Genomic DNA, 23,919 nt, shown 5'->3' with positions numbered 1-23,919 from the left:
GCTACAAACCTTATATATAAAAAGGTATTTCAAACTACTCTTTTATTAATATTCACTAACTTTGATACAACGCGGTTCATCATTACAGGAGAAAGAAAACTTGCACATCATTTTATTACACAACAACACATTTATGTCTTCAACTTTCCATCTTGACCATTCCCTTTAGCCAGAGATGTCAATAGACTTGACCTCAGGCTTCCTCTCAGGAATTTTCGGGACCATAACCGATAAAACACCATTCTCCATACAAGCCTTAACTTCCTCCATCTTCGCATTCTCCGGCAGCCTAAACCTCCTCATGAACTTACCACTAGACCTCTCCACACGGTGCCACTTGTCACTCTTTTCTTCGTTCTCGCTGCTTCTCTCTCCGCTTATCTGAAGTACGTTCCCATCTTCAACCTCCACCTTCACCTCTTCTTTCTTTAACCCAGGCAAGTCCGCCTTGAACACGTGCGCCTCAGGTGTCTCCCTCCAGTCCACTTTAGCGTTTGTGAACGCTGCCACGTCTCTACCGGGTGCGTTTGCCAAACCTGATCCTTCGAACGGATCCCATACGTCAAGCGAGAACGGGTCGAACACGTTTGTTCTTCGGCCTCCAAAAAAGCTCGGAATTATAGACATCGTTACACTCTTTTTGGCGTTTTAATTCTCTTTTGCTTGGCTTTGCTCTTTTGTTGCTTTGTTGATTCTTAGGCCTTAGTGACTTTGCGTATATATAGGGACTGACTAGCGAGAGGATAAGAGCAAGGACGTTCTGCAAGTTTCTTGAAAAGTCGTGACTCTTCTTTCTCTTATAACTTTCGGTTATAATCGTCGTTTCTCGATTTTTTTTTTTGTTTGTTGATAGGTATCTTCGTTACTCGATATCTCATGTGATTTCAAGAAGTTTCGATTGACTGCGTGTAATTTCGCCGGTAGACAGTTGAACGTCATGCCGCTTTTGTCTATAAACTTTTCGCTATCTGCTCCGTTACTGGGCCTTAATATAGTGACCCATTTATGATTTTATTTTTTTGATAAAAACCCATTTATGATTTCCGCCTACGTCCACCAAAGTCGATCGAATAGTTCTGTACTTCTGTTTTATTCATTACCTTAAATCAAAGATGATTATGGGAGATGGATTTTTCACATCTAGCCCGGCCACGAAGCACAACAAAAATTATAATTTAATTAAATAAAAAATAATTTTCAGAATTGGGTCAGATTAATAATCGGTCTAAATGCATGATTCAGCCTACTAAACTATTCGCGGTTCAGTTAAGTGTAGCTTCTGGCGAACTCCAAGCTCCGAAATATCCAGTTAAAGTTAAAGATATTACACTAACAGTTCAAAATCATTGCAGAGATCACGGAGTTGGTATAACACGAAATGGTCCGAGATACGTGGCGGAAAAGTATAAAAGGAGCTCGAGTCATACAAAATCAACAATTTTCTCTTTCGAAAAAATCCTAGAAAAACAGTTATCTTTTGTACCATTTCTCTTTCAAAAATCTTGTATTCATCTTCGATAAAATTAATACAAATCCAATTTCTTCAATACATTTTTATACTCGATCGATTCAAAGACAAATCTGACCCATCATTATAAATCTCTAATCCAAAAACTATACACAAATTGTGGAATTTAGCAACCACAATGATGGTGGTTCATAGTCCAATCGTAAAGTCAAAGCCCAAAAGAGGAAGAGCTAGGGTTTTAAGATGTTACTTGAATCATAATTAACCTTCGATCCAGAAGTAAACTATGAGAGATTTTTTTTCCTTTTTTTGAACTGACTTTTTTTTTTGACATCCGCTTTTCTTGTTTATATTTTAGATTTCATATTCATAATTAACAAATAAATTTGCATTTCCTTTTTTAGTCAAAGTTTTCTTTTTTTCCAATCCCTAGTTGAATTGAGAATGGTACGATAATTGCTCATAAATAAGTCAATTTCTTTTCCAATCTCTTCATCATTCACAGAGATAGATAGAACAATATGCAATCACTACCACACGATGTGATAGAGCATATTCTTGAGAGACTTGATGTGAAAACCCTCCTCAAGTTCAATGCTGTGTCGAAGCAATGGAAATCTACTATACAATCCCCTTTTTTCAAAAAGAGACATCTTCTCCATCGTAAACAATCAAGAGATCCAGAAGTACTTTTGGTGTCCGTGTTTGATCTTTCTGTTAATAATCCTCAAATTGAAGCTTTGAGAACGTTGGTTCTAAGGTCATCAGTATCTGTTAAGATCCCTACAACTTGGGAGAAAAAGTGTTACAACGTTTGTAATAGTAGCTGTGACGGTCTGATATGCCTCTACGATTCATATGAATCGTGTATCATCATCAATCCCACCACTCGATGGCATCGAACACTGCCTCCATGTAACTATCAACTAGTGTATTTCGAAATAAGGAACCCTAGATCTTCTCCTGGATTTGGTAAAGACAAAATCAGTGACACATACAAGCCAGTTTGGTTATACAACTCTGATGTATTAGGCCTTAACAACAATGCTACTACTACTTGCGAAGTTTACGATTTTACCACAAACTCTTGGAGATATGTTGTCCCTGCGTCCCCTTATCTGATTCTTCACTGCCAATATCCTGTACATTTAGATGGATCACTTCACTGGTTCACTGCCCCGGACGAGGGTGAAAACAAGATTTTATCTTTCATTCTTCACGCCGAAACTTTTCAAATCATCTCTAAAGCACCTTTTGTCCACGACTCTATTGAAAAAATCGTCATGTGCAACCTGGATGATCATTTATGCGTATCTGAGATAAAGTGGCCCAACCAAGTGATTTGGTCGCTCGATTCAGATCACAAGACATGGACCAAAATTTACTCCATAGATCTCTATGAAACTTCTCTCTGGTTTGGGGAGGATCCCAAATGGGCACTCAAACCACTAGCAGTCTTGGAGAAGGACAAGTTATTGTTGTATGAGGGTGAATGGTACCCGTTGGTAATACATGATCCCATAACCAAAGGCTATGATATAGCTTACACTTCTAGATTCTATGCATACGCTATTTGTTATTTCCCGAGTTTAATCTCTATTTTGTCAAGTTAATTATTTTCAATAAAATTTATTTTTGGTTCTTTTCTTTTTCTTTAGTATAACTCTGGCAAACCCAAATAAACGATTCATCAATCCATCTGAGTTAAGGAAAAAAAAAATTGGGTCTAACTTGTTCATTATTACCCTTTTATTATTATTTTATCAAATTGAAAAAGTTTTTTATACATCTCAAAATCGGATGAATTGGTTAACATGTGCATATCACGATCATGTTACTGTTTTTGAGATTTATACTATTTCGATCTGCCTTTACAGTCAAATGTAACGGTAAAATCATACTAGAGTTTGTAGCGAATATTTTACGTCCTTAGTCATGGACCTGGTACCTATGTATTACCACACGCAAGTTCGTCATAACCTTTTATGGTTTTCCATAAACTAAATAGATCTAAATTGAAATCCATGCTCTAAAGACAAGAGAGATGCGTCCAACACAATCTCAAAATCCGATGACCATTTGACCAATGAACAGTAAAATATTTGAAATAGTTTGTTTTCAAATATTTGAAATAGTTTTTTTTATACAGACAAGTAAAACTATTGTTTACCTCTGAAGTCTCAACCGAAATAATAATTGACAACAAGACTGAGGACTAGAAGAAAAAAAAATTTACAAATTGAAACCGAAAAAGAAATTGGAAACACATAGAATGGAAAGCAAAAACATATATGTTCAGTGTCATTGCGCTACATTCGATTGGTTCACTCCAATTAGGTCCTCGATTTATCCCATGTCCGCATCAAATGTAGGCTGGTTTGAGTCGTTGCCCATTTGTTGTCCGTATAGAGGGGATGCTCCGATCCCCAAATTAGTCACTGTTGTTAAACTTTTAAAATGTCACATCTTTGAAGTACGTAGAGATTAGTCAAGACCAAATTAATTTCATATATCTTTAGATTAAATGGATCAAATATAATCACTATATACACAAATTACACCAAACACATCAAGAGGCCTCAATGTAAGTATACCTGTGGACGTAGGTAATACCAACGCTGGCAGCCTAGCTCTGCGACGATTTGCCAAGAAAATAGCAACGAACACATATGCGATGATAAGAACAAATGCTACGGCGACTACAGCACCGATCATTATTGGCAGTTTACTTTTCTTTTTTTCATTGGTTGACCCGCATAAACCAAAATAAATAAAAAATTGTAATTTTCTTACTTACATTAATTTTCTTAGAGCATGATTAATGGGGGGTTTTTAGTAGGGTTCTTAAGACAAAAAAGATTAAAATTAAATGAAAAATCCCTTTTTTTTGTTAAGAAGCTTAAGAACTTGAAGCCAAAGTTGTGGGAACTATCTAAAAACCAATTTGGTGATCTCTTAACGAAAGAAGCTTTCGAGGACCTCTGCCAAAAGAAAGAATCAAATGCTTTTAACCCAACCACTGTTGGACTCGAAGCAGAGAATCTGGCTGCCTCAAAGCAGAGGGTTACTTGCGACAAATATCAAATCTACACTGGCTGATTATTGGCGACAAGAACAATAAAGTCTTCTTCAGAGCCGCTCGGATCAGGGAAATTCATAATGCAATCAAGGAGATAGTAGGCATTAATGACACTGTCTTCAGAAAAAATGCAGGCATAAAAGCAGAGGCGAAGAGGAACTTCCAAGAATTCTTATCTCATATACCTGCAGATTACACAGGTACCGACAATGAGACCCTTGAGAATCTAGTATCCCTTTGATGCACCTCGGAGGACTGTAAGCAGTTGACGCGAGAAGTTAAAGCAGAGGACATAAGAAAGGTGGTTTTTTTAATGCCTAATAACAAATCTCCGGGACCAGATGGGTTCAGCACTGAATTTTTAAAAGAGACTTGGTCGGTGGTTGGTAAAAACATTACTGTGGTGGTTCAGTCTTTCTTTCAGTTGGAATTTTTTCCAAAAGGGGTAAACTCCACCATCTAGGCGTCGATTCTGCAGAAAAATGATCCTAGGGAGATGAAGGATTTATCGACCTATATTTTGCTGCAATGTTTTGTACAAGATAATTTCCAAACTTCTTGTCAACCGGTTAAAGGATATTCTTCCAAGACTTATAGCTCCAAACCAGTCAGCGTTTGTGAAAGATCGTTTGCTCGTCAAAAATGTTTTACTGGCTTCTTAGATGATTCAGGCTTATCATAAATATTTGGAAACTGATGAGTGAAGATTTGACTCATTCTAACCTGTGTTTACTGATCTTTTTAGAGTCTTTTGAGTCTTTCTCAAGTCGTTTCAGGTAACTAAGAGGCTTAAGGCGATGGATTAGAGCAGCTGGAGCTTTTGGTGCAAAAAGGAGCTGAAGCTGAGCAAAAGATGTCAATTTACACGAAGTTGGATCATTCTTGGTCGGGAGCACCTGCTCCCGATTTCACCCTTTCGTGGAGAACCTGCTCCAACCGCCTGGATAAAAATAAGGAAATCGATTTTTACCTAATTCTGGGACCAGAAAGAGAATAAAAAGTCCAGAGCCGCCTACCTTTTATTATCACGTTTTTCTACAGACTTTCTACGCTTTTTTTTACAATTTCTTGAACCAGAGAGTTTTTACTTGTAAGCTTTTGGGAGAAGAAATCTGCTACACTTTGAGAAGAATTCTGAACCCTATTATCTCTTCTGCGATTTTAATTCATGAATTTCTTTTCATCTGTTGCTGTGTTTCTTTTCTGCATGTCTGAGTAGATCTCTTAGCTAGATTAAGGTTTTCAAATGATTTCATGAGTCAGAGAATTGGATGCAAATAGGGTTTAAAATCGATTGTCTTCACCTTTGTTAGACTTAACGCTTAGGTTGAACTGGCCATTCAATTTGCGTTCATAGGTTAATCTATTCATCAAAAGTGTAATAGGTTGCTAGAATAAACACTGGTGAGCGATTTGTCCTTAGCCAACGACAGTTGAAGTTAAGGCAAATCGTGAACAGATCAAACCTGCTTGTTAAAGCTTGTCTGCAATTTTCTAAGTTCAAACGACAGTTTAAAATTTAGGTTGTTAGATAAAGTTATCGAGATCACGACAGAGGATCGATAAGCTTTTATGTTTGAGTTCGAGACCTGCATTTAAGTTGTGCCCTGAATAGTCATTTGATTCTCATCTCTGAAACTCCTGCGAATTACCTTGATCTAGTGCTTGTTTTATATTTGAATTGAAATCGTTTTTAGCTTGTTTTACTTTTCGTTAACATTACAAACACACCATCTTTCATCTTAGCTTTAATTCAATCCTCGCAAAGTCATAGAGTAACACTGGTCCTCTGGATTCCGAATCCTTTATATTACAACTACATCACTGTTCTATTGCAGTAGAAACTAGGAGTACATCCAGTGTGAATCAAATTTTGGCGCCGTTTCGACGGGGACCAATTCGTTACCTTTGATTTTTGGTTTAAAATTCAGACTAAGACTTTACTAATTTTTTCTCTTGTTCTCTTGTTTGCGTGTGTTTCAGGTGTATGTCAAACATATCCACAAGGAGCAACTGCACCGATCTTGTTTCTTTGTCAAACACCGAGCTAGCAAGAGTCGAGCGAGAAAACAGACGCCAAAGGCCTATTCAAGCCAACATGGTCGATCAAGGCAACAGTGACAACATGGCTGTCGAGCTGCAACAGCTTCGACAGCAATTGGAGCAGCTGCAAAAGGCGCAGCAAGACAGGGAGCAGCAAGACAGGGAGCAACCACAGCCTGCTATTGGAGACAATGACAGTCCGCATGCTTACTATCACAATAGGGCTGCGATTGCTCCTCCAACCATTCAGAGGCAAGACTTTGAGATCAAACCTCAGCTGATCTCATTGGTGAAGCAGCATCTCTTTCATGGGCTTCCTGCTGAGATTCCGATGGACCACATCGAGAATTTTGAGGAGATTTGCAGCACGACTGGATCAAATGGGATACCAGCCGATTTTTTGAAATGCAAGCTTTTTCCATTCTCACTTGCGGACAAAGCTTTGCGCTGGCTGAAGTCATTACCACCTGGGTCATTGACTACATGGGAAGAGTGCAGATCAGCATTTTTGGACCATTTCTACACTAAGGCTAAAACTGCAGCTCTGAAGAACAAGATCTCGTCATTTAAACAGCAACCTGGTGAAGCTTTCTGCGAAGCTTGGGAAAGGTACAAGGAGTACCGAAGAGAGTGCCCTCACCATGGGTTCTCTGATGAGCAGATTTTGTCAACCTTTTATGATGGTGTCAACTGGGATTACATGAATGCTTTGAATGCAGCTAGCAATGGCGATTTCATGACTAAGTCCAAAGAAGCTGCTTATGAGTAGATTGAGAACTTAGCTGCAAGCTCCAGCAACAAATCCCAAGAGTATGACAGGAAAGCAGTTCATAGTGTGGAGTTGAGCAAGATCGATGAGCTTACAGCAAAGGTGAATCTGCTGTTGAGAGAGAACCAGAGATCTGTGCATTTTGCTGATGAGGTTGGTGATGCACCTCTTGCTCGAGAGTTTGTAGATGCAGAGAATGATGATCAGATGGAGGTGAACTTCGTGAATGGACAAGGGTATGTGCAGAATCGCAGCTTCAACAACTTCAGAAACCACCCGAATTTATCCTACAGAAGCAACAATGTTGAGAACCCTCAGGATCAGGTCTATCCTCAGCAAGGAGTGCAGAATCAGTCAGGATTTCAGAAGAACTTCTCCAGTAACTTCCAAGGAAAGCAGTTCATCACCAATCAGAATCGGTTTCAAGGTGGAAATCAGCAGAAGTTGCCTTTCACAAGTCTACAGCCTTCTTCGAGTTTCTCAAATAACTCGCAGGATGAGCTGAAAAACTTGATGCAACAGCTGCTGGTTAATCAGCAAAAGTCTTCCATGGAGATTAATGCCAAAGTGGACACCATGTACAATGACTTGAATGGCAAGTATGAAGCAGTGTGGACTCATGTGAAGAAGCTGGATGTTCAGGTAGCTCAGACTGCAGAAGCTGTGAAGAGATCACCTGAAACTCTCCCTGGAAAATGTGAAAACCCCAGGAATGAGTTTGTGAATGCTATTGAGCTGAGAAGTGGGAAGACTCTGCATGCTGCACCAACAAGCTCTGTCTCAGAAAAGAAGAAGGAAAAGGACGTGGAGCACCTGCTCCAAGAAGAGGAACCAGCTCATGACGTAAAAAAGACGAAGGAGCACTCTTCCCCCATCGGAGCACCTGCTCCAAAATCGGGAGCACCTGCTCCAGACGTAGATTTGACGATGGAGCACCCTGAGCCAACGAGGGAGCACCTGCTCCAGCCACCTGCTCCAGCAAACATTCCTGCAAGAGTTTACACACCTAAGGTACCTTACCCAGTTCCACCAAAGAAGTTTCGCAAGGACTTAGAGGAGGCAAAGTGCAGGGAGATGCTGAAGGATTTGACTGTAAAACTCCCTCTAGCTGATGCTGTTCAGATGATACCAGCCCTTAAAAGATACCTGAAGGGGTTAGTGTCTGGGAAAGCTGTTGAGGAAGAGAGTGTCATGATGGTTTCGAAGGAGTGCAGTGCTGTGCTTCAGAACAAAGTGCTGAAGAAGAGAAGTGATCCAGGAAGGTTTGTTCTCTCAGTCAGGATTGAGAATGTGCTGTTTGCAAGGTCTCTCTGCGATCTGGGTTCAAGTGTGAATCTGATGCCTTACTCTGTAGCCAAGCGATTGGGTTACACCAGATTCAAACCGACGAAAATCTCGCTGGTGTTCGCTGATAGATCAACCAAATTCCTTGTTGGTATACTTGAGGATCTGCATGTTTAGATAGGCGATACACTCATTCCAACAGATTTTGTGGTTCTGGAGGTTGATGAAGAACCCAAGGATTCTTTGATATTGGGTCGATCCTTCTTATGCACAGCTGGTGCAATCATAGATGTGAAAGGAGGAGTGATAGATCTCCAGCTGGGAGATATGGTGGTGCGATTTGAGATGAATAAACTTCTCAAGAAACCATCATCTATGACGGACAGACATTTGTCATAGATGATGGTTCAAGCATTGCTGAAGAGGTTTTGGCCATCGATCCTCTGGAAGTTGCACTCACCAAAGCCGAAGTAGAACATGGATATTTGAGTGAAGAAGCTGATGGGTTTGCAAGGATGCTGAATGCAAGCACGAGGATGCAAAGGCTGGTGGTGTACATGGGCTTAGAAGGCAAGGAGAGCTCACCTGCAGAAAAAGCCGACGGAGCACCTGCTCCGAATCCTGGAGCACATGCTCCCGACGGCTTGATTGATGGACCTTGGAGCGAATTGACAGCTCCTAAGCTTGAGCTCAAACCCCTTCCTGTGGGGCTCAGGTACGCGTTTCTAGGGCCCAATTCGACATACTCTGTGATAGTGAACTCTGAATTGAACAATGTAGAGATTGCCTTGCTTCTTTGTGAACTTAAAAAGTATAGGAAAGCTCTAGGATATTAACTAGATGACATTCCAGGGACTTCTCCAGATCTTTGCATGCATATAATACATCTAGAAGATGAATCGATGACTTCTGTAGAACATCAGAGGAGGTTAAACCCAAATCTACAAGATGTTGTTAAGAAAGAGATAATGAAACTTTTAGAAGCTGGTGTGATCTATGCGATTTCAGATAGCAATTGGGTTAGTCTGGTTCATGTAGTTCCTAAGAAAGGTGGCATCACTGTGATAAAAAATGATAGGAATGAATTGATACCAACTAGAACTGTTACTGGGCATCGAATGTGCATAGATTACAGGAATTTGAATGCTGCAACTCGCAAAGAACATTTTCCTTTACCATTTATCGATCAGATGCTTGAACGCTTGGCTAACCACCTTTACTACTGTTTCTTAGATGGTTATTCAGGTTTCTTTCAGATCCCAATCCACCCAGACGACCAGGAGAAGACGACATTCACATGTTCTTATGGCACCTTTGCGTATCGCAGAATGCCATTTGGCTTGTGTAATGCTCCAGCAACATTCCAACGCTGCATGATGTCGATTTTTACTGACCTGACTGAAGACATAATGGAAGTTTTCATGGACGATTTTTCTGTCTATGGAAGCTCCTTTTCTGTCTGTTTGTCTAATATGTGCAGGGTCTTGCAGCGATGCGAGGAGAAGCATCTGGTGCTTAACTGGGAGAAATGCCATTTCATGGTGAGAGATGAGATCGTGCTGGGACACAAAATCTCAGAGAAAGGGATCGAAGTGGACAGGGCAAGATCGAGGTGATGATGAGTTTGTAGCCACCAACATCAGTCAAAGGGGTTCGCAGTTTTCTGGGTCATGCTGGTTTTTATAGACGCTTCATCAAAGATTTCTCAAAGATTGCTAGACCTCTGACACAGCTGCTGTGCAAAGATGTGAAATCCGAGTTTGATGATACATGTTTGAAGGCATTTCACATGATAAAAGGAGCTTTGGTCAGCGCTCCTATTGTCCAGCCACCAGATTGGGAACTGCCTTTTGAGGTCATGACCGATGCTAGTGATTATGCAGTGGGAGCAGTGCTGGGACAGAGGAAATAAAAGAGGCTCCATGTCATCTATTATGCCAGCCGAACACTCGACGAAGCTCAGTGCAGATATGCCACAACTGAAAAGGAGCTTCTTGCAGTGGTTTATGCCTTTGAAAAGTTCAGGTCTTATCTTGTTGGGTCGAAAGTTGTTGTTCACACAGACCATGCAGCGCTGAAATACCTGTTGACGAAGAAAGATGCCAAGCCAAGGCTCCTTAGATGGATCCTCTTGCTGCAGGTGTTTGATTTGGAGATCAAAGACAAAAAAGGGATTGATAATGGTGTTGCAGACCAATTTTCAAGGCTGAAGATAGATGATGACATTCCACTAGATGACAGCCTTCCTGATGAACAAATTTACGCCATAGATGTTTCTGGGTTCGACGAGCACCTGCTCCAAACCAGAGCACCTGCTCTGACGAGTTTTTGCAACCAAGTTGACGTAGATTGGCATTCTGGTTTCCCATGGTTTGGAGAGATTTCAAATTACCTTGCTGCAGAGCAGGGACATGCAGATTTTGTGGGAAACAAGAAGAAGAAGTTTCTGAAGGATGTGAGACACTACTTTTGGGATGAGCCTTACTTATACAAGCATTGCTCTGATGGAATCTTCAGAAGATGTATAGCTGATGAGGAGATACCAGGAGTGTTGTTTCATTGCCATGGATCCTCTTATGCAGGTCACTTCGCCACTTTCAAGACTGTGTCGAAAATTCTGCAGGCTGGGTATTGGTGGTCTACTATGTTCCGAGATGTGCAGAGATTCATATCCAGGTGTGACACATGTCAGAGACAGGGAAACATTAGCAGGAGGAATGAGATGCCTCAAAATTTCATCTTGGAAGTGGAGATTTTTGATGTGTGGGGGTATAGACTTCATGGGATCTTTTCCATCATCTTATGGGAATGAGTATATTTTGGTGGCAGTTGACTATGTGTCAAAGTGGGTGGAAGCTCTGGCTAGTCCCACAAATGACGCAAAGGTGGTTTTAATAATGTTCAAATCTGTCATTTTTCCCAGGTTTGGTGTGCCGCGAGTGGTGATTAGCGATAGAGGCTATCACTTCATCAACAAAGTCTTTGAAAACTTGTTGAAGAAGAATGGTGTAAGGCATAAGGTGGCGACCCCATACCATCCTCAGACGAGTGGGCAAGTTGTAATTTCCAACAGGGAAATTAAGAACATTCTGCAGATGACTGGGAGCACCACAAGGAAGGATTGGGCAGTGAAGCTTGATGATGCTCTCTGGGCATACATAACAGCTTACAAAACACCTTTGGGGACTACACCATTCCACTTGGTGTATGGAAAAGCATGTCATCTTCCAGTGGAACTTGAGTACAAAGCTGCTTGGGCAGTGAAGCTGCTGAATTTCGATGCAAAGAGTGCTCAGGAGAGGAGAGTAATGCAGTTGCACGAGCTGGAGGAAATTAGGCACCTGGCCTATGAAAACTCGAGGATTTACAAAGAAAGGACAAAAGCTTTCCATGACAAGAGGATCCTTAACAGAAGCTTTGCACCAAACGATCAGGTATTGCTCTTTAACTCTAGATTGAAATTGTTTCCAGGGAAGCTGAGATTGAGATGGTCTGGACCATTCACCATCAAGGAGGTTCGACCATATGGAACTGTAGTGTTGCTGGACACTAAAGGAGGCGAGTGTTGTCAATGGACAGAGGTTGAAACCATACCTTGCTGGTCCAAATATCGCAGAGGGTGAATCAGTCACCTTAAGCGATCCTCCTCAAGCCTAAAAGGCTTTCCAAGTCAAACTAATGACTTAAAACAAGCGCTTGGTGGGAGGCAACCCACCGGTAAGAGTCTCTAACTTTGTGTCTTTCATTTTTGCTACTAACTTTGTTCTTTAGGTTTTTGTTTTCAAAAAAAAAAAAAAAAAAAAAAAAAAGAAAGAAAGCAGGTTGAGAGGTTTTCAGCGATGGAAGTGAAAAGAAGAAGAAGGAAAGAGCAACCCATCGGAGTACCTGCTCCATCTGCTGGGTTGGTTGCTCACCACGTAGAATTTGACGAAAGAGCACCCCAATCCCCACCGGAGCACCTGCTCCACAGGGTGCTCTAGACGAAAAATTGAGGAAGAAGCAACCCAAGGGAAACCGGAGCACCTGCTCTAGCACCTGCTCCAGACGAACAAAAGACGAGGGAGCACCCAGCTCATGTTCCGGAGCACCTGCTCCGCCAGGGTGTTCTACTTGTGCGAACCAGGTAAGTTTTTTGGGCACTTCTCTAGCTTATTTTCACACCGGGGACGGTGTGAAGTAAGTTCGGGGGAGGGTCGTGTCTCTTGTACTTCTTTCTTTTGCTTTCTTTCTTTTAGTTCTTTCTTTGAGTCAGTTTTTAGTTTGTTTCTTTGAGTCATTTTGTTTCTTTAAGTCAGTTGGTTATATGAGTCAAGTCAAAACTTGTGGGAATAATGACCAATTCTATGATGATTTCAGACCATTTGTGAATCTTGACCGTTTTGTTTCAGTGATCATTGCTGCAGAATCATATAGATCGACTAATGGAAAATCCAAAGACAAAGCAGTAGACTAGAGGAGCCCAAAATTCTTGACTTGTCCATTGAACCTGAGCTAATTTCTCAGCTCTTCATTTTCTCTCATCGATCAGGTTAGTGCTCATAGGGCTTGACTCCACATTCTTACCTGGCAAATAAAGACCTGTGTAATAAATTTGGTATCCCTCTCCCTTATTCTAAGCATTGCTTCAGGCTGTTTCTGAAAAAAAAATGATAAAAGGCAGAAAAGATTGAAATGATTTTCTTTTAGACGTAAAGGGTTAGGAAAATTTCCAAGGATCCCATTATTTTACTTCTAAAGTGGAATGATCACACAAGGGATGGAAGCGAGGGGTAGGACAATTTCCTGTGACCCCATTATTCGCCTACACCTTTGATATATAATGAGGGGACAAACCGGGGATTCGGTGGCAATCACCATCAATACTCGCGTCTTAGAACCTTGTTATATGTGCCAAAAAAAAAAAAAAAAAATGAAACAGCTTGAAAAGTGAATAAGTTCGGGGGAGAGGAAAGATACTCTTGCGTAGTATGGTCAATTTGTTAAGGTATAAGTATGGGAACGAGTCTAGAAGGTCCTTGGCACTAGTTGTATCGATGAGACTCAGCAATGATGGGACATGGATGATGTTATGAAATTGAGGGACTAATCTGGAAAGCTGCAATGTCTACGGAGAAGTACATGGAGGTTAGATTTTTGATTGATTTTTGCAGCAAGTCTTCACATGCCTTGGTCAGGTTTACGGTCTTTTGAGTTTTGCGAGTTCCCACCTTTATCCAGTCATTCTTTTGGAATTGAGTTTGAGTTTGTTTGAGGACAAACAATGATCCAAGTCCGGGGGAGTTGATGAGTGAAGATTTTGACTCATTCTAACCTGTATTTACTGATCTTTTTAGAGTCTTTTGAGTCTTTGTCAAGTCGTTTCAGGTAACTAGGAGGCTTAAGGCGATGAATTGGAGCAGCTGGAGCTTTTGGTGCAAAAAGAAGCTGAAGCTGAGCAAAATATGTCAATTTACACGAAGTTGGATCATTCTTGGTCGGGAGCACCTGCTCCCGATTTCACCCTTTCGTGGAGCACCTGCTCCAACCGCCGGGAGAAAAATAAGGAAATCGATTTTTACCTAATTATGGGACCAGAAAGAGAATAAAAAGTCCAGAGCCGCCTACCTTTTACTATCACGTTTTTCTACAGACTTTCTACGCTTTCTTTTTACAATTTCCTGAACCAGAGATTTTTTATTTGTAAGTTTTTGGGAGAAGAAATCTGCTACATTTTGAGAAGAATTCTGAACCCTATTATCTCTTCTGCGATTTTAATTCATGAATTTCTTTTCATCTGTTGCTGTGTTTCTTTTCTGCATGTCTGAGTAGATCTCTTAGCTAGATTAAGGTTTTCAAAGGATTTCATGAGTCAGAGAATTGGATGCAAATAGGGTTTAAAATCGATTGTCTTCACCTTTGTTAGACTTAACGCTTAGGTTGAACTGGCCATTCAATTTACATTCATAGGTTAATATATTCATCAAAAGTGTAATAGGTTGCTAGAATAAACACTGGTGAGCGATTTGTCCTTAGCCAACGACAGTTGAAGTTAAGGCAAATCGTGAACAGATCAAACCTGCTTGTTAATGCTTGTTTGCAATTTTCTAAGTTCAAACGATAGTTTAGAATTTAGGTTGTTAGATAAAGTTATCGAGATCACGACAGTGGATCGATAAGCTTTTATGTTTGAGTTCGAGACCTGCATTTAAGTTGTGCCCTGAATAGTCATTTGATTCTCATCTCTGAAACTCCTGCGAATTACCTTGATCTAGTGCTTGTTTTATATTTGAATTGAAATCGTTTTTAGCTTGTTTTACTTGTCGTTAACGTTACAAACACACCATCTTTCGTCTTAGCTTTAATTCAATCCTCGCAAAGTCATAGAGTAACACTGGTCCTCTGGATTCCGAATCCTTTATATTACAACTACATCACTGTTCTATTGCAGTAGAAACTAGGAGTACATCCAGTGTGAATCAGAAACCATTTGATATAGACATAGCTAAAGCATTTGATATAGTTCAATGGGATTTCCTGCTATGAGTTCTATGGGCCATGGGGATTCCAGCCATGGGGATAAAACTATCCATCAAAACAGCATATTTCTCTGTTCAAGTTAATGGAGAGCTAGCATGATACTTCCAGAGCACTCAAGGCTTGCGACAAGGATGTGCTCTATCCCCGTATCTTTTTGTCATCTGTATGAACATCTTATCAAGCATGTTAGATTGAGAAACTGCTGCAGGCAGATTTGGTTACCATCGACACTGCAACAAGCTAAGCCTCACACACCTATGTTTCGTGGATGATTTGATTGTATTCTCAGATGAAAAAATCAGTTCCATAAATGGAGTTGTCAACGTATTCACGGAGTTTGCAGCAATGTCTGGTTTAAATATCAGCTTGCAGAAGTCCACCATCTTTATGGCAGGAGTTTCAAACGAAGATCGTCTCTCAATAATCGACCAATTCTTTTTCGCAGTGGGGGACTTACCAGTCAGGTATTTAAGCCTTCCGTTGTTAACAAAGAAGGTGACAAAGATGGATTATGCACCATTGGTGGAGGAGATTCGGAAACGTATTGGTTCATGGATAGTGCGGCATTTATCTTATGTCGGGCGTTTACAGCTGCTCTCATCAGTGATCTCTGGCCTCATAAATTTTTGGATGGCTGCGTTCACTTTGCCAAAGAATTGCATTACAGAGATTGAATCAATATGCGGTGCTTTCTTGTGGTCAAGGCCATATTTAAACCGCAAGAAAGCAAAGGTTGCATGGCAGGACATTTGTAAGCCAAAATCAGAGGGTGGATTAGGGCTACGGTCGATTCAACAAGCAAATACAGTTTGCTGCTTACGACTTCTTTTATCGAGAAATTCCCTATAGGTTAAGTGGGTGAAGAAATATCTGCTTAGAGGGAAATCATTATGGGGGTTACTGATTTGCCAAATTACGGTTCTTGGATGTGGTAAAAGATGCTTAAGATGAGGGAAGTGGCGAAAGACTTTCATGGTGTCAAAGTGAACAATGGGAAGGAAACATCTTTCTGGTTTGATGCTTGGAGTTCGATGGGGCGGCTTATCGAGACAACAGGTACCCAAGGCTTTGTTGCTTTTGGTGTCTCTGTTTTCTCCTCTTTAGCATCAGTCTGGCATACTCATAGGCATTGTCAGCACAGACAAAATTATCTAAATCTCATTGAAGATGCACTCTCTTTAGCTGCGGAGCAACGTAATGGACAGGAAAACCATTCTATTTGGCGCACAAAGAATGGGAAATTCCACCCAAAGTTTTCATCAAAGCACACATGGCATAACATCAGACATACTGTTGCTCGCACCCTTTGAAGTCCTGCAGTCTGGTTTCGAAATGCTACTCCTAAATATGCCTTTATCACTTGGCTAGCAATACGATATCGTTTATCGACTGGGGAAAGGATGACTCATTGGGGACTGGGAATCTCTGTGGGGTGTGTCTTCTGCTCTGCTCCAATTGAAACCAGAGCACATCTGTTTTTTTATTGCAGTTACTCTGAGCATGTCTGGAGCTCATTGACAAGGAGATTGCTGGGCGACCACTATTCGAACAAGATGGCAGACATCACAACTCTCTTAACTTCCAACATCTTAGGAAGCACTGAACTTTTTTGGCGAGATATATCTTCTAAGCTACCCTTACTATGGTTTGGAAAGAACGGAATGGGTGACGACATGGAGATATCCCGACCCCAGTGGATACCTTGACAAGAACTCTTGACAAAACAATGCGCAACAGATTGAGCTCACTACATCTGGCTAACGACCATAGCTATGACGACGGAATGATAGTTTGGTTTGGCACCCGATGATAGTGCAATGGTTTTTTAATTGTTAATTTAGATTGATGACTTTAGTTCTTTCATTTATTTTTTTTTTGACAGTTCGTGTAAAAAAAAACATTTTTTAATATAATATAATATATTTAAAAAAAAATTAATGAAAATTTTTTTTTAAAAAATACATTTTTAGCCTATGTTTATTAGGATTTTTCATCAAATTTAAGAAGAAAAAAATCTAGACTAATGCATGAGGAAATGATTCAATCTACTTATTGGCCATGAAACGTAACAAAATTTATGTTATTGGATTCAAGCTCTCAAATGAGGTCATTGAAACATAAAAACAAGATTAGAAAATAGATAGCTCGTAATCTCATATGAGCTTTATTCTAGCTAAAAGTAAAAGAGAAAGAAAATAAATTTAGATGAAGAAAAGAAATTTAGATTTTCACCAAAAGCACAAAATGGATTAGACTACCAACCTAACATGCTCGATTCTCCACCTTTCTAAGAAGCTCAGGATAGAGATGTTACATATATGCAGTTATGTATCGAGTTGAGTTTGGTATCTTAAAACCAAGTTGAAAGCGAATATGAGAACATGCCTCTAGAGTTTTGACCTTTCTGTCGTCAAGAAAACAAAAACAAAAAAGACCTTTCGATATTCCAGCGAGGATATCATTGCTTCTTCAACAATTATGCAACCATTTCGGAGTGATTCTTTATATATTCTGTAGCTAATTGACTCTATTTTTTATCAGCCAGATGCAGATAATTAGAATTGGATCAAGGCATATTCAGTGCCAATGCTATATAGAAAATTCGGTTTTGACTTTTGACTTTTGATATTGATACAGTTATATACTACACAATTTGAGGTCTAATTTTAACTAGAAATATGAGAACAACTTGAGGCCTTGTGATCTTAGTTGGCTTGATAAGATTATAGATTTATTGGAGACTTTTCCCCCCCATTTCTCTTTTCGGACTTTCTAGGCACTTGTTTTATTGACTATACAAATGTTTGTTCGCAGTCTCCACAACTAATCAATATGATACTAAAGTTCTTACAAATGAAAATATACAGTTTCATATATGGGTCTTTCTTGCAGAAAAGTATGCTTTCATATTACTCATACGAAGTTCATGAACCAGTATAAACCTCCACGTCATCTCGAGTTCACTCAACTATGTAGCAAAGACCGGTCAATCATTTGGGCTTAAGATCATCTAGATCCTAGAGCAAGGGTGCAAATGGTAGTGAGTGAGATGAATGAGAGGAATAAAAAGAATAATGATAAATGAGAAATAATTGAGTAGAATAAGGCCTTTTTCTAACGTTTTTTTTCTCTGTTATTGTAGAGAAACAATTTCTAGTAGGTTTAGGCTTATTTTCCACTTTTTAGTGGAGTCCAACATAATTTTTAGTAATGCAAATTTAACTGAAATTGTTGATTTTTAGAGCAATCCAAAGGAATAGCCACTTTCACTCAATTTTTTTCTTCTAATATGTCAACCATATGCTTAAATCTGTTATGTTAGTCATAAAGCGGGAAAACAAAAAAGGGCTATGACTTATCAAGCACAAGCATCGTCCAAATTAAGCTGTCTCAAGTTCCAGATTTAGCCCTAAGGTCGACCACGTATATATAACCACTCCAATCTCAATTCCTTGTTCAACTCACAGCTACCGCCCTCAAGAATCATAAAATACCATTTAGTTTTGAACAAGTTAAGATTTACTTATAACCAAAAAGTACCGTATTCTCTGGTAGGAAACCATATGGCTAATTGTTACTTATTACAGAAATTTTCTGACTGTATTACTTATTACCAAGAGATTATTGATCTTGCTAGATAGAATCCTCAAATTGGAAACCATGAATGATAACGAAATAACGCTTGCGATTATTCTCGTTTCTCTTCATCGGTTAAATTCGAATTCCGACACCTTTTACAACCCTTTCCAAAAATATTGTGGATAACATTTTAGATTTCGGCATCAGTTCTTGAATCGGCTTCAATTACCTTTTCCTATTACTTTTATGACAATTGTAGGTTGGATATAGATTACACAAAATACTCTTTATAAAAGAAATTTTCATAAATAAGAAAGGACATCTTGAATAACAAATGGATCAATTTCTCAATGATGATTATCTTGAACAACATACGAATCATTCGTGTCACTAGCAAATCCCTGATGAGAGAACCGCAAACGCGGAGGCAAACGTAACACCAAGAATGAGTGGTAATTTGTTTTTCTTCTTCTTTCCTCCATTGGTTTTTGCCCCATCTAAAGTCGAAATAGAAGGGTGTCAAAAAAATTTTTGTGTAACAATAATATAAGAAAATTAAGGCAAGTGCAGTATATGCTCATTATTTCTAAAAAAATACCAATTGAATCTTTATCTAAATTTGCTAAGAAAATGTAATGACATAAAAGACTATCCGATTTAGTGCTATATTTTTACTGATAAATTACTAAAAATTGTTTCATTTAATAACTTTTATCATAAAACTGGATGCATATTGTGAGTACGAACCTCCTACAGCGTTTTTTGCACGTGGTTTCACTCCAACTACACCGTCCCGGCTGTTACTTATCGAGTACAGCTCCAAACCATTGATGATGGGCGGCAAAACCGAGCCATCAGTGGACTGAAAGACTATCTGGGACAGCGAGGTGGCCACTACATCTCTCAGAACGACTTGAGTAGCTTTCCCAAAAACTGGTACGATGGGACCAGAACCCACTTGCGTGCCGTCCAAGAAAACGTTGAATGACCGTTTTTGGGTCCGGCCTAGACTCTGAGGCTCTGAGAAGTAAAGAGCCAAGTATACTGGTAGACCGGTTAATGGGAGAGCCAGGTTGGAAAGTTTTAAGCTTTCTCCTAACGATGATGATAATGCCTTCGACATAACAACCTCTGGCGGCTTGTTTGACGCCCCCGTGATGTCTATCGATAGTGCTGAGGTCGTTAGATTGGTCAGTGCGTAGTCGAACCCTAACGGGAACCATGGCCTACCGTAAGGATCTAACGGGTAGCTACAATAAGTTTCCAAGAAACCAACATTAGATACTAGAATTAGTTCGGTATATTATTATATCTACAATAATATAACGTTGAACCAAAGTAATTATAATTAATAAAACACAATTATAATAAATCCACCTGAAGCTAAATAAACTGTTACTAAGACATATATATATATATATATATATATATATATATCCACGATCAAAATCCATGCCAAAAATGAAAGATATGGACCCCAAATTTATAAACTTTAAGAACGAAAACATATCGATAATTGAATTTTGGGGGCTTCACTTCGGTTAGAATTTAGAAAACGACATTATAAAAAAAAATCTATCAATGTTTAATTTAGTTTTTTTATTTTTTAACTCTTAAATTCTAAATCTATGGAAAGACCCAAAATAATCTTTATGAGATGCAACCCATGGAAAGAGTTTTTCTCTGAAGATTCAAATGGGCTGTAAACAAGGAATTTTGCATAGCAGGTGGATCGAAAGGAGTTTTGCATAGCAGGTGGACTTGTTAGCGTTCCAAACCCATTCCCTTACCACTTGACCACAAGACCTTTCACAATATGTCTATTTTTAAGACTACGAAAATTGATGTATACCTTATACTCTCTTTGGCACCGCAAGTAGTTCTTTGTCGGGTAATCAGACCTTCGTTGGGACCAAGATCGGCGTACATGCCGACGTCTAAGCTGTAAACTTCAATGGACGATATAAAAGGGTTATCGGCTGGAGACGTACGGAAGAGGCATACGCTAATACTCTCATTCGACGGAGTAGATATCAACTCCGAGTAATAGAATGTTTTCTCGTCGTTGAGCAAAGACTCGGTGATCTCAACAGAATCACGGTGTTTGCCGTCGTAAACCAAGTCGAAAGATGGTGGCGAAAAGTTCCCGTCGTAGTTCTCGTAGTAAAACTTCGTCCTCACGAGTGTTTTCTTGCGTTTTGTCACCGGAATGTTGGTGTAGCAGTTGCTTTGACCCGATGGGAAGTATCGGAGGGTGTTGAGCGGCTTTGTAACAACGTCCGAATTGTTCATGGACTTGCCGGCTGTGACGAAGCCTTCATCTCCGACCCATGTTACATTGTTGGAGTCCACGTAGGATCCCATTGATCCACAGTCAATGCTTATATCTATGATGATCAAACAAAGAAAAAAATGATCAGTGAAAATTTGGGTTTAAGAAAATAATATAAATGTTAGGGGAGTTTCATATTTGTACGTTCTTTCTGCGACTGAAAGGGTAATGGCCGAGAGAGAGAAGAGAGTGATGAGGTAAAGATGCGCCGCCATCATCAACAAGCTAAGATTAACTTATTTACATGGAGTATTTCTAAGTACATGCACACATACCTAATATATAGATAAAATGAAGTGTCCATATGTAGTTGACTTGACATTTCGAGGTTGTACAGCGGGTCAGATCTGGATTTTGGTTTTAGAACAATCGTGAATTCATCAAATTATATAAAGCAGGGTATCAAAACAGACTAAGCCGCCATTGTACTATGTCATGCAGCGTGTTAAAATATATTTTGGATATGGCAGGTTGCGCGGTGACCAGATTTTACAAATTAAAGCAATTAATTAAGTAAAGTAGAACATGGTCATTTATTTGTAGGGAACTTGATCTTTTAGGAAGAAGAAATGAATTTTGAGTTTGATCCAACTTAGTTGTGTTGACTTAGCATAGACTCTATGCCATAGAGTGAAACTATTGAAGTCAACGGCGTTTGTATCTTTATATGGCACATAGACTTTAAAGTAAACGGCTCACGTTCATTCATACTTATACGTACATTGTATTAGTATAATTACACATGTGTGTATGTTTTAACGAAGTCAATAAATATGTTTAACGCAGTGGGAACAAAATGGTTGGAAAATTTCTTTTGAATCTAGGTTCTAGCTAGGTTGGAAAATTTCATATGACGATTTACCCAAATCTCACCGTCTGTACATTGTACTAATCATAGATATTGTAACTGGTGTGGGCTCAAAAGTAGACTAAAAATGGAAAACCTTTGAAGTAATGGAACCAAGTGGAGCGCGAGGGAAGATGATTGAAACGATGCCATCTTGGAAGATGGCAAGCCTGGCTCTCAATCACTCATCACGGTGGAGATATCGCGTCAAATGATGTTGTGCATGAAGAAACAAAATATTAACCAACTTATAACCTGTAATCTATAATATTTATGTTATTCCATTTTTTTCCTTGAAATTAAAATTTACATGCTTCGTACATATTTTCATTTATAACATTGTAAAAAAAAATTTTCTTCAAACTGTATTATTTTAGTTTTCCTCTAATATAATATATTATATTTTTTCTTTAATTTGTTCTTGGGATAGATTCAATATTTCTTACATGGACGAATCACGTACTTACAGACGTCTATGGTTTTTCGGTAGATATGGTTCCCTAGGCCAAATTAGGTTTCGTGTTGGGTTACAGTCCAACACAACCTAAACATATAACATCGGACCTTGAATTTTTTGAATTCGAGAGATCCAGTACGAAATGTCATATGTTCTCGGATTCCTTGTACTTGGCAGCGCAGATTATGCTGTCGGAGATAAGGAGATCGAGAATTGAGTGGTCAGGAAGAAGAGAGGTTACTTTCTCTATATCCTAAACTTAAGCTCAGTGATCTGGAAAAATCAAGATATAAGGAAATGTAGCCCGCACATGTACCCGAAAGAAAGAGTCAGCCAGCGAGACAATCCCAACAGTCCGGTCCTAGTGTCAGGGAATCCAGATCAAGTATGAATTTTTTATTAAGCGGGAAACACTGTTCAAAATATTCCTCCATTCGACAATCGGAATACGAGTTAGACTGATTCGATTGCTCATACCCTTTGTAAGTCCATGAGGTTGGAATTTTGTGACATTAACCAAAAAAAAACAAATAAACTAAGTGATGAGAAGGTTTGAATCTGATCGGCGATGGTCAAAGGTCAGCCTCATGTCTTCTCTTATCTTATATGATATGGTCTGATTATTATCACTCATAATATCTGTATATGGTCCTCATCAGTGAGGATAGTGACCACTCACAGAAGGCAAAAGAAAAGCAGAGGTTCAGCAAAAGTTATACCGCGTCTGAATTCTGAACCCAATCCGTACACTCAAGAACGCGCTAAGAAACGGTCTTGCGGCAAGAGGATTACACCAAGAAAAGTTGGTAAGACTGTCAGAAGCATGATGCAAGCACAAGATTCTGATCCAGTCGAGCCAGATCCCAAACCGATCCGTGAAACCAACAATCCAAGGTCCGATTCGGTATACTAACCCAAACAAATAAATTTTTATAAATACTTAACCCTTTCCAACGAGAAAGAGATTCAATCTTCTCGCTACCTTTCAAATCATCTCTAAAGCACCTTCTGTCCACGACTCTATTGAAAGAATTGTCATGTGCAACCTGAATGATTGTTTATGCGTATCCGAGAAAAAGTGGCCCAACCGAGTGATATGGTCGCACAATTCAGATCACAAGACATGGACCAAAATCTATTCCATAGATCTCTATAAAACTTCTACCTGGTTTGGGAAGGATCCCATATGGGCACTCAAACCCCTAGCAGTCTTGAAAAGTTATTGTTTTATGAGGGTGAATGGTACCCGTTGGTAATACATGATCCCAAAATCAAAACCTATGATATAGCTCACACTTCTAAATTCTGTGCATACGCTATTTGTTATTTTCCGAGTTTCATCTCTATTTTGTCATGTTGATTACTTTCAATAAAATTTATTTTTGGTTCTTTTCCTTTTCTTTAGTATAACTATGGCAAACCCAAATAAACGATTCACCAGTCCATCCGAGTGAAGAAAGAAAAACAATTTTGGCTCTTACTTGTTAAATTAAAAAATGACCTCAAAATTATTTTAACTTTTTCTTCGTTATTTCTTTTTTTTTA

The 23,919-nt window shown here is 39.3% G+C and overlaps 4 protein-coding genes and 1 non-coding gene across 5 annotated transcripts; 2 read left to right on the top strand and 3 right to left on the bottom strand.

Annotated features, from left to right (window-relative positions):
* Positions 1–41: 41 nt before the first annotated feature.
* Positions 42–756, bottom strand: LOC18014053 (17.4 kDa class I heat shock protein). Its single transcript, XM_006418870.2, has one exon. The coding sequence runs from the start codon at positions 625–627 to the stop codon at positions 166–168; it is 462 nt and encodes a 153-aa protein (XP_006418933.1). The 5' UTR covers positions 628–756; the 3' UTR covers positions 42–165.
* A 1,233-nt stretch (positions 757–1,989) lies between these two features.
* On the top strand, positions 1,990–3,081 carry LOC18014052 (F-box protein At5g10340). The gene has a single exon (XM_024153606.1). It carries the CDS (start codon positions 1,990–1,992, stop codon positions 3,079–3,081), a length of 1,092 nt encoding a protein of 363 aa, XP_024009374.1.
* A 4,050-nt stretch (positions 3,082–7,131) lies between these two features.
* LOC112084843 lies at positions 7,132–7,238 on the bottom strand. The gene has a single exon (XR_002898502.1). It is a non-coding gene; the product is annotated as a small nucleolar RNA R71 (small nucleolar RNA).
* Positions 7,239–16,097: 8,859 nt separating this feature from the next.
* LOC112084466 lies at positions 16,098–16,469 on the top strand. The gene has a single exon (XM_024153605.1). The coding sequence runs from the start codon at positions 16,098–16,100 to the stop codon at positions 16,467–16,469; it is 372 nt and encodes a 123-aa protein (XP_024009373.1).
* A 2,659-nt stretch (positions 16,470–19,128) lies between these two features.
* On the bottom strand, positions 19,129–21,779 carry LOC18014088 (uncharacterized protein At1g24485). Its single transcript, XM_024153604.1, has 4 exons — positions 21,770–21,779; positions 20,591–21,125; positions 19,486–19,988; positions 19,129–19,235 (listed from the first exon to the last, which is right to left on the bottom strand). Exons 1-4 carry the CDS (start codon positions 21,777–21,779, stop codon positions 19,129–19,131), a joined length of 1,155 nt encoding a protein of 384 aa, XP_024009372.1.
* Positions 21,780–23,919: the final 2,140 nt, after the last annotated feature.

The sequence above is a fragment of the Eutrema salsugineum genome, unplaced genomic scaffold, assembly GCF_000478725.1.
Source record: "Eutrema salsugineum unplaced genomic scaffold, Eutsalg1_0 scaffold_4, whole genome shotgun sequence".
In the NCBI taxonomy this organism is placed as follows: Eukaryota; Viridiplantae; Streptophyta; class Magnoliopsida; order Brassicales; family Brassicaceae; genus Eutrema; species Eutrema salsugineum.
The sequence above is the reverse complement of the archived record's forward strand: the minus strand, read 5'-3'. Positions and strand labels throughout refer to the sequence as shown.

What these genes read in the sequence shown, in the direction of transcription:
- LOC18014053 (XM_006418870.2), bottom strand. Translation starts at nt 627, where the DNA reads ATGTCTATAATTCCGAGCTTTTTTGGAGGCCGAAGAACAAACGTGTTC.
- LOC18014052 (XM_024153606.1), top strand. Translation starts at nt 1,990, where the DNA reads ATGCAATCACTACCACACGATGTGATAGAGCATATTCTTGAGAGACTT.
- LOC112084466 (XM_024153605.1), top strand. Translation starts at nt 16,098, where the DNA reads ATGCTTAAGATGAGGGAAGTGGCGAAAGACTTTCATGGTGTCAAAGTG.
- LOC18014088 (XM_024153604.1), bottom strand. An exon ending in GGTGCCAAAGAGAGTATAAG is followed by an intron (nt 19,989 to 20,590) that starts GTATACATCAAT and finishes AACTTATTGTAG; the next exon opens with CTACCCGTTAGATCCTTACG. An exon ending in TGCAAAAAACGCTGTAGGAG is followed by an intron (nt 19,236 to 19,485) that starts GTTCGTACTCAC and finishes TTTCGACTTTAG; the next exon opens with ATGGGGCAAAAACCAATGGA.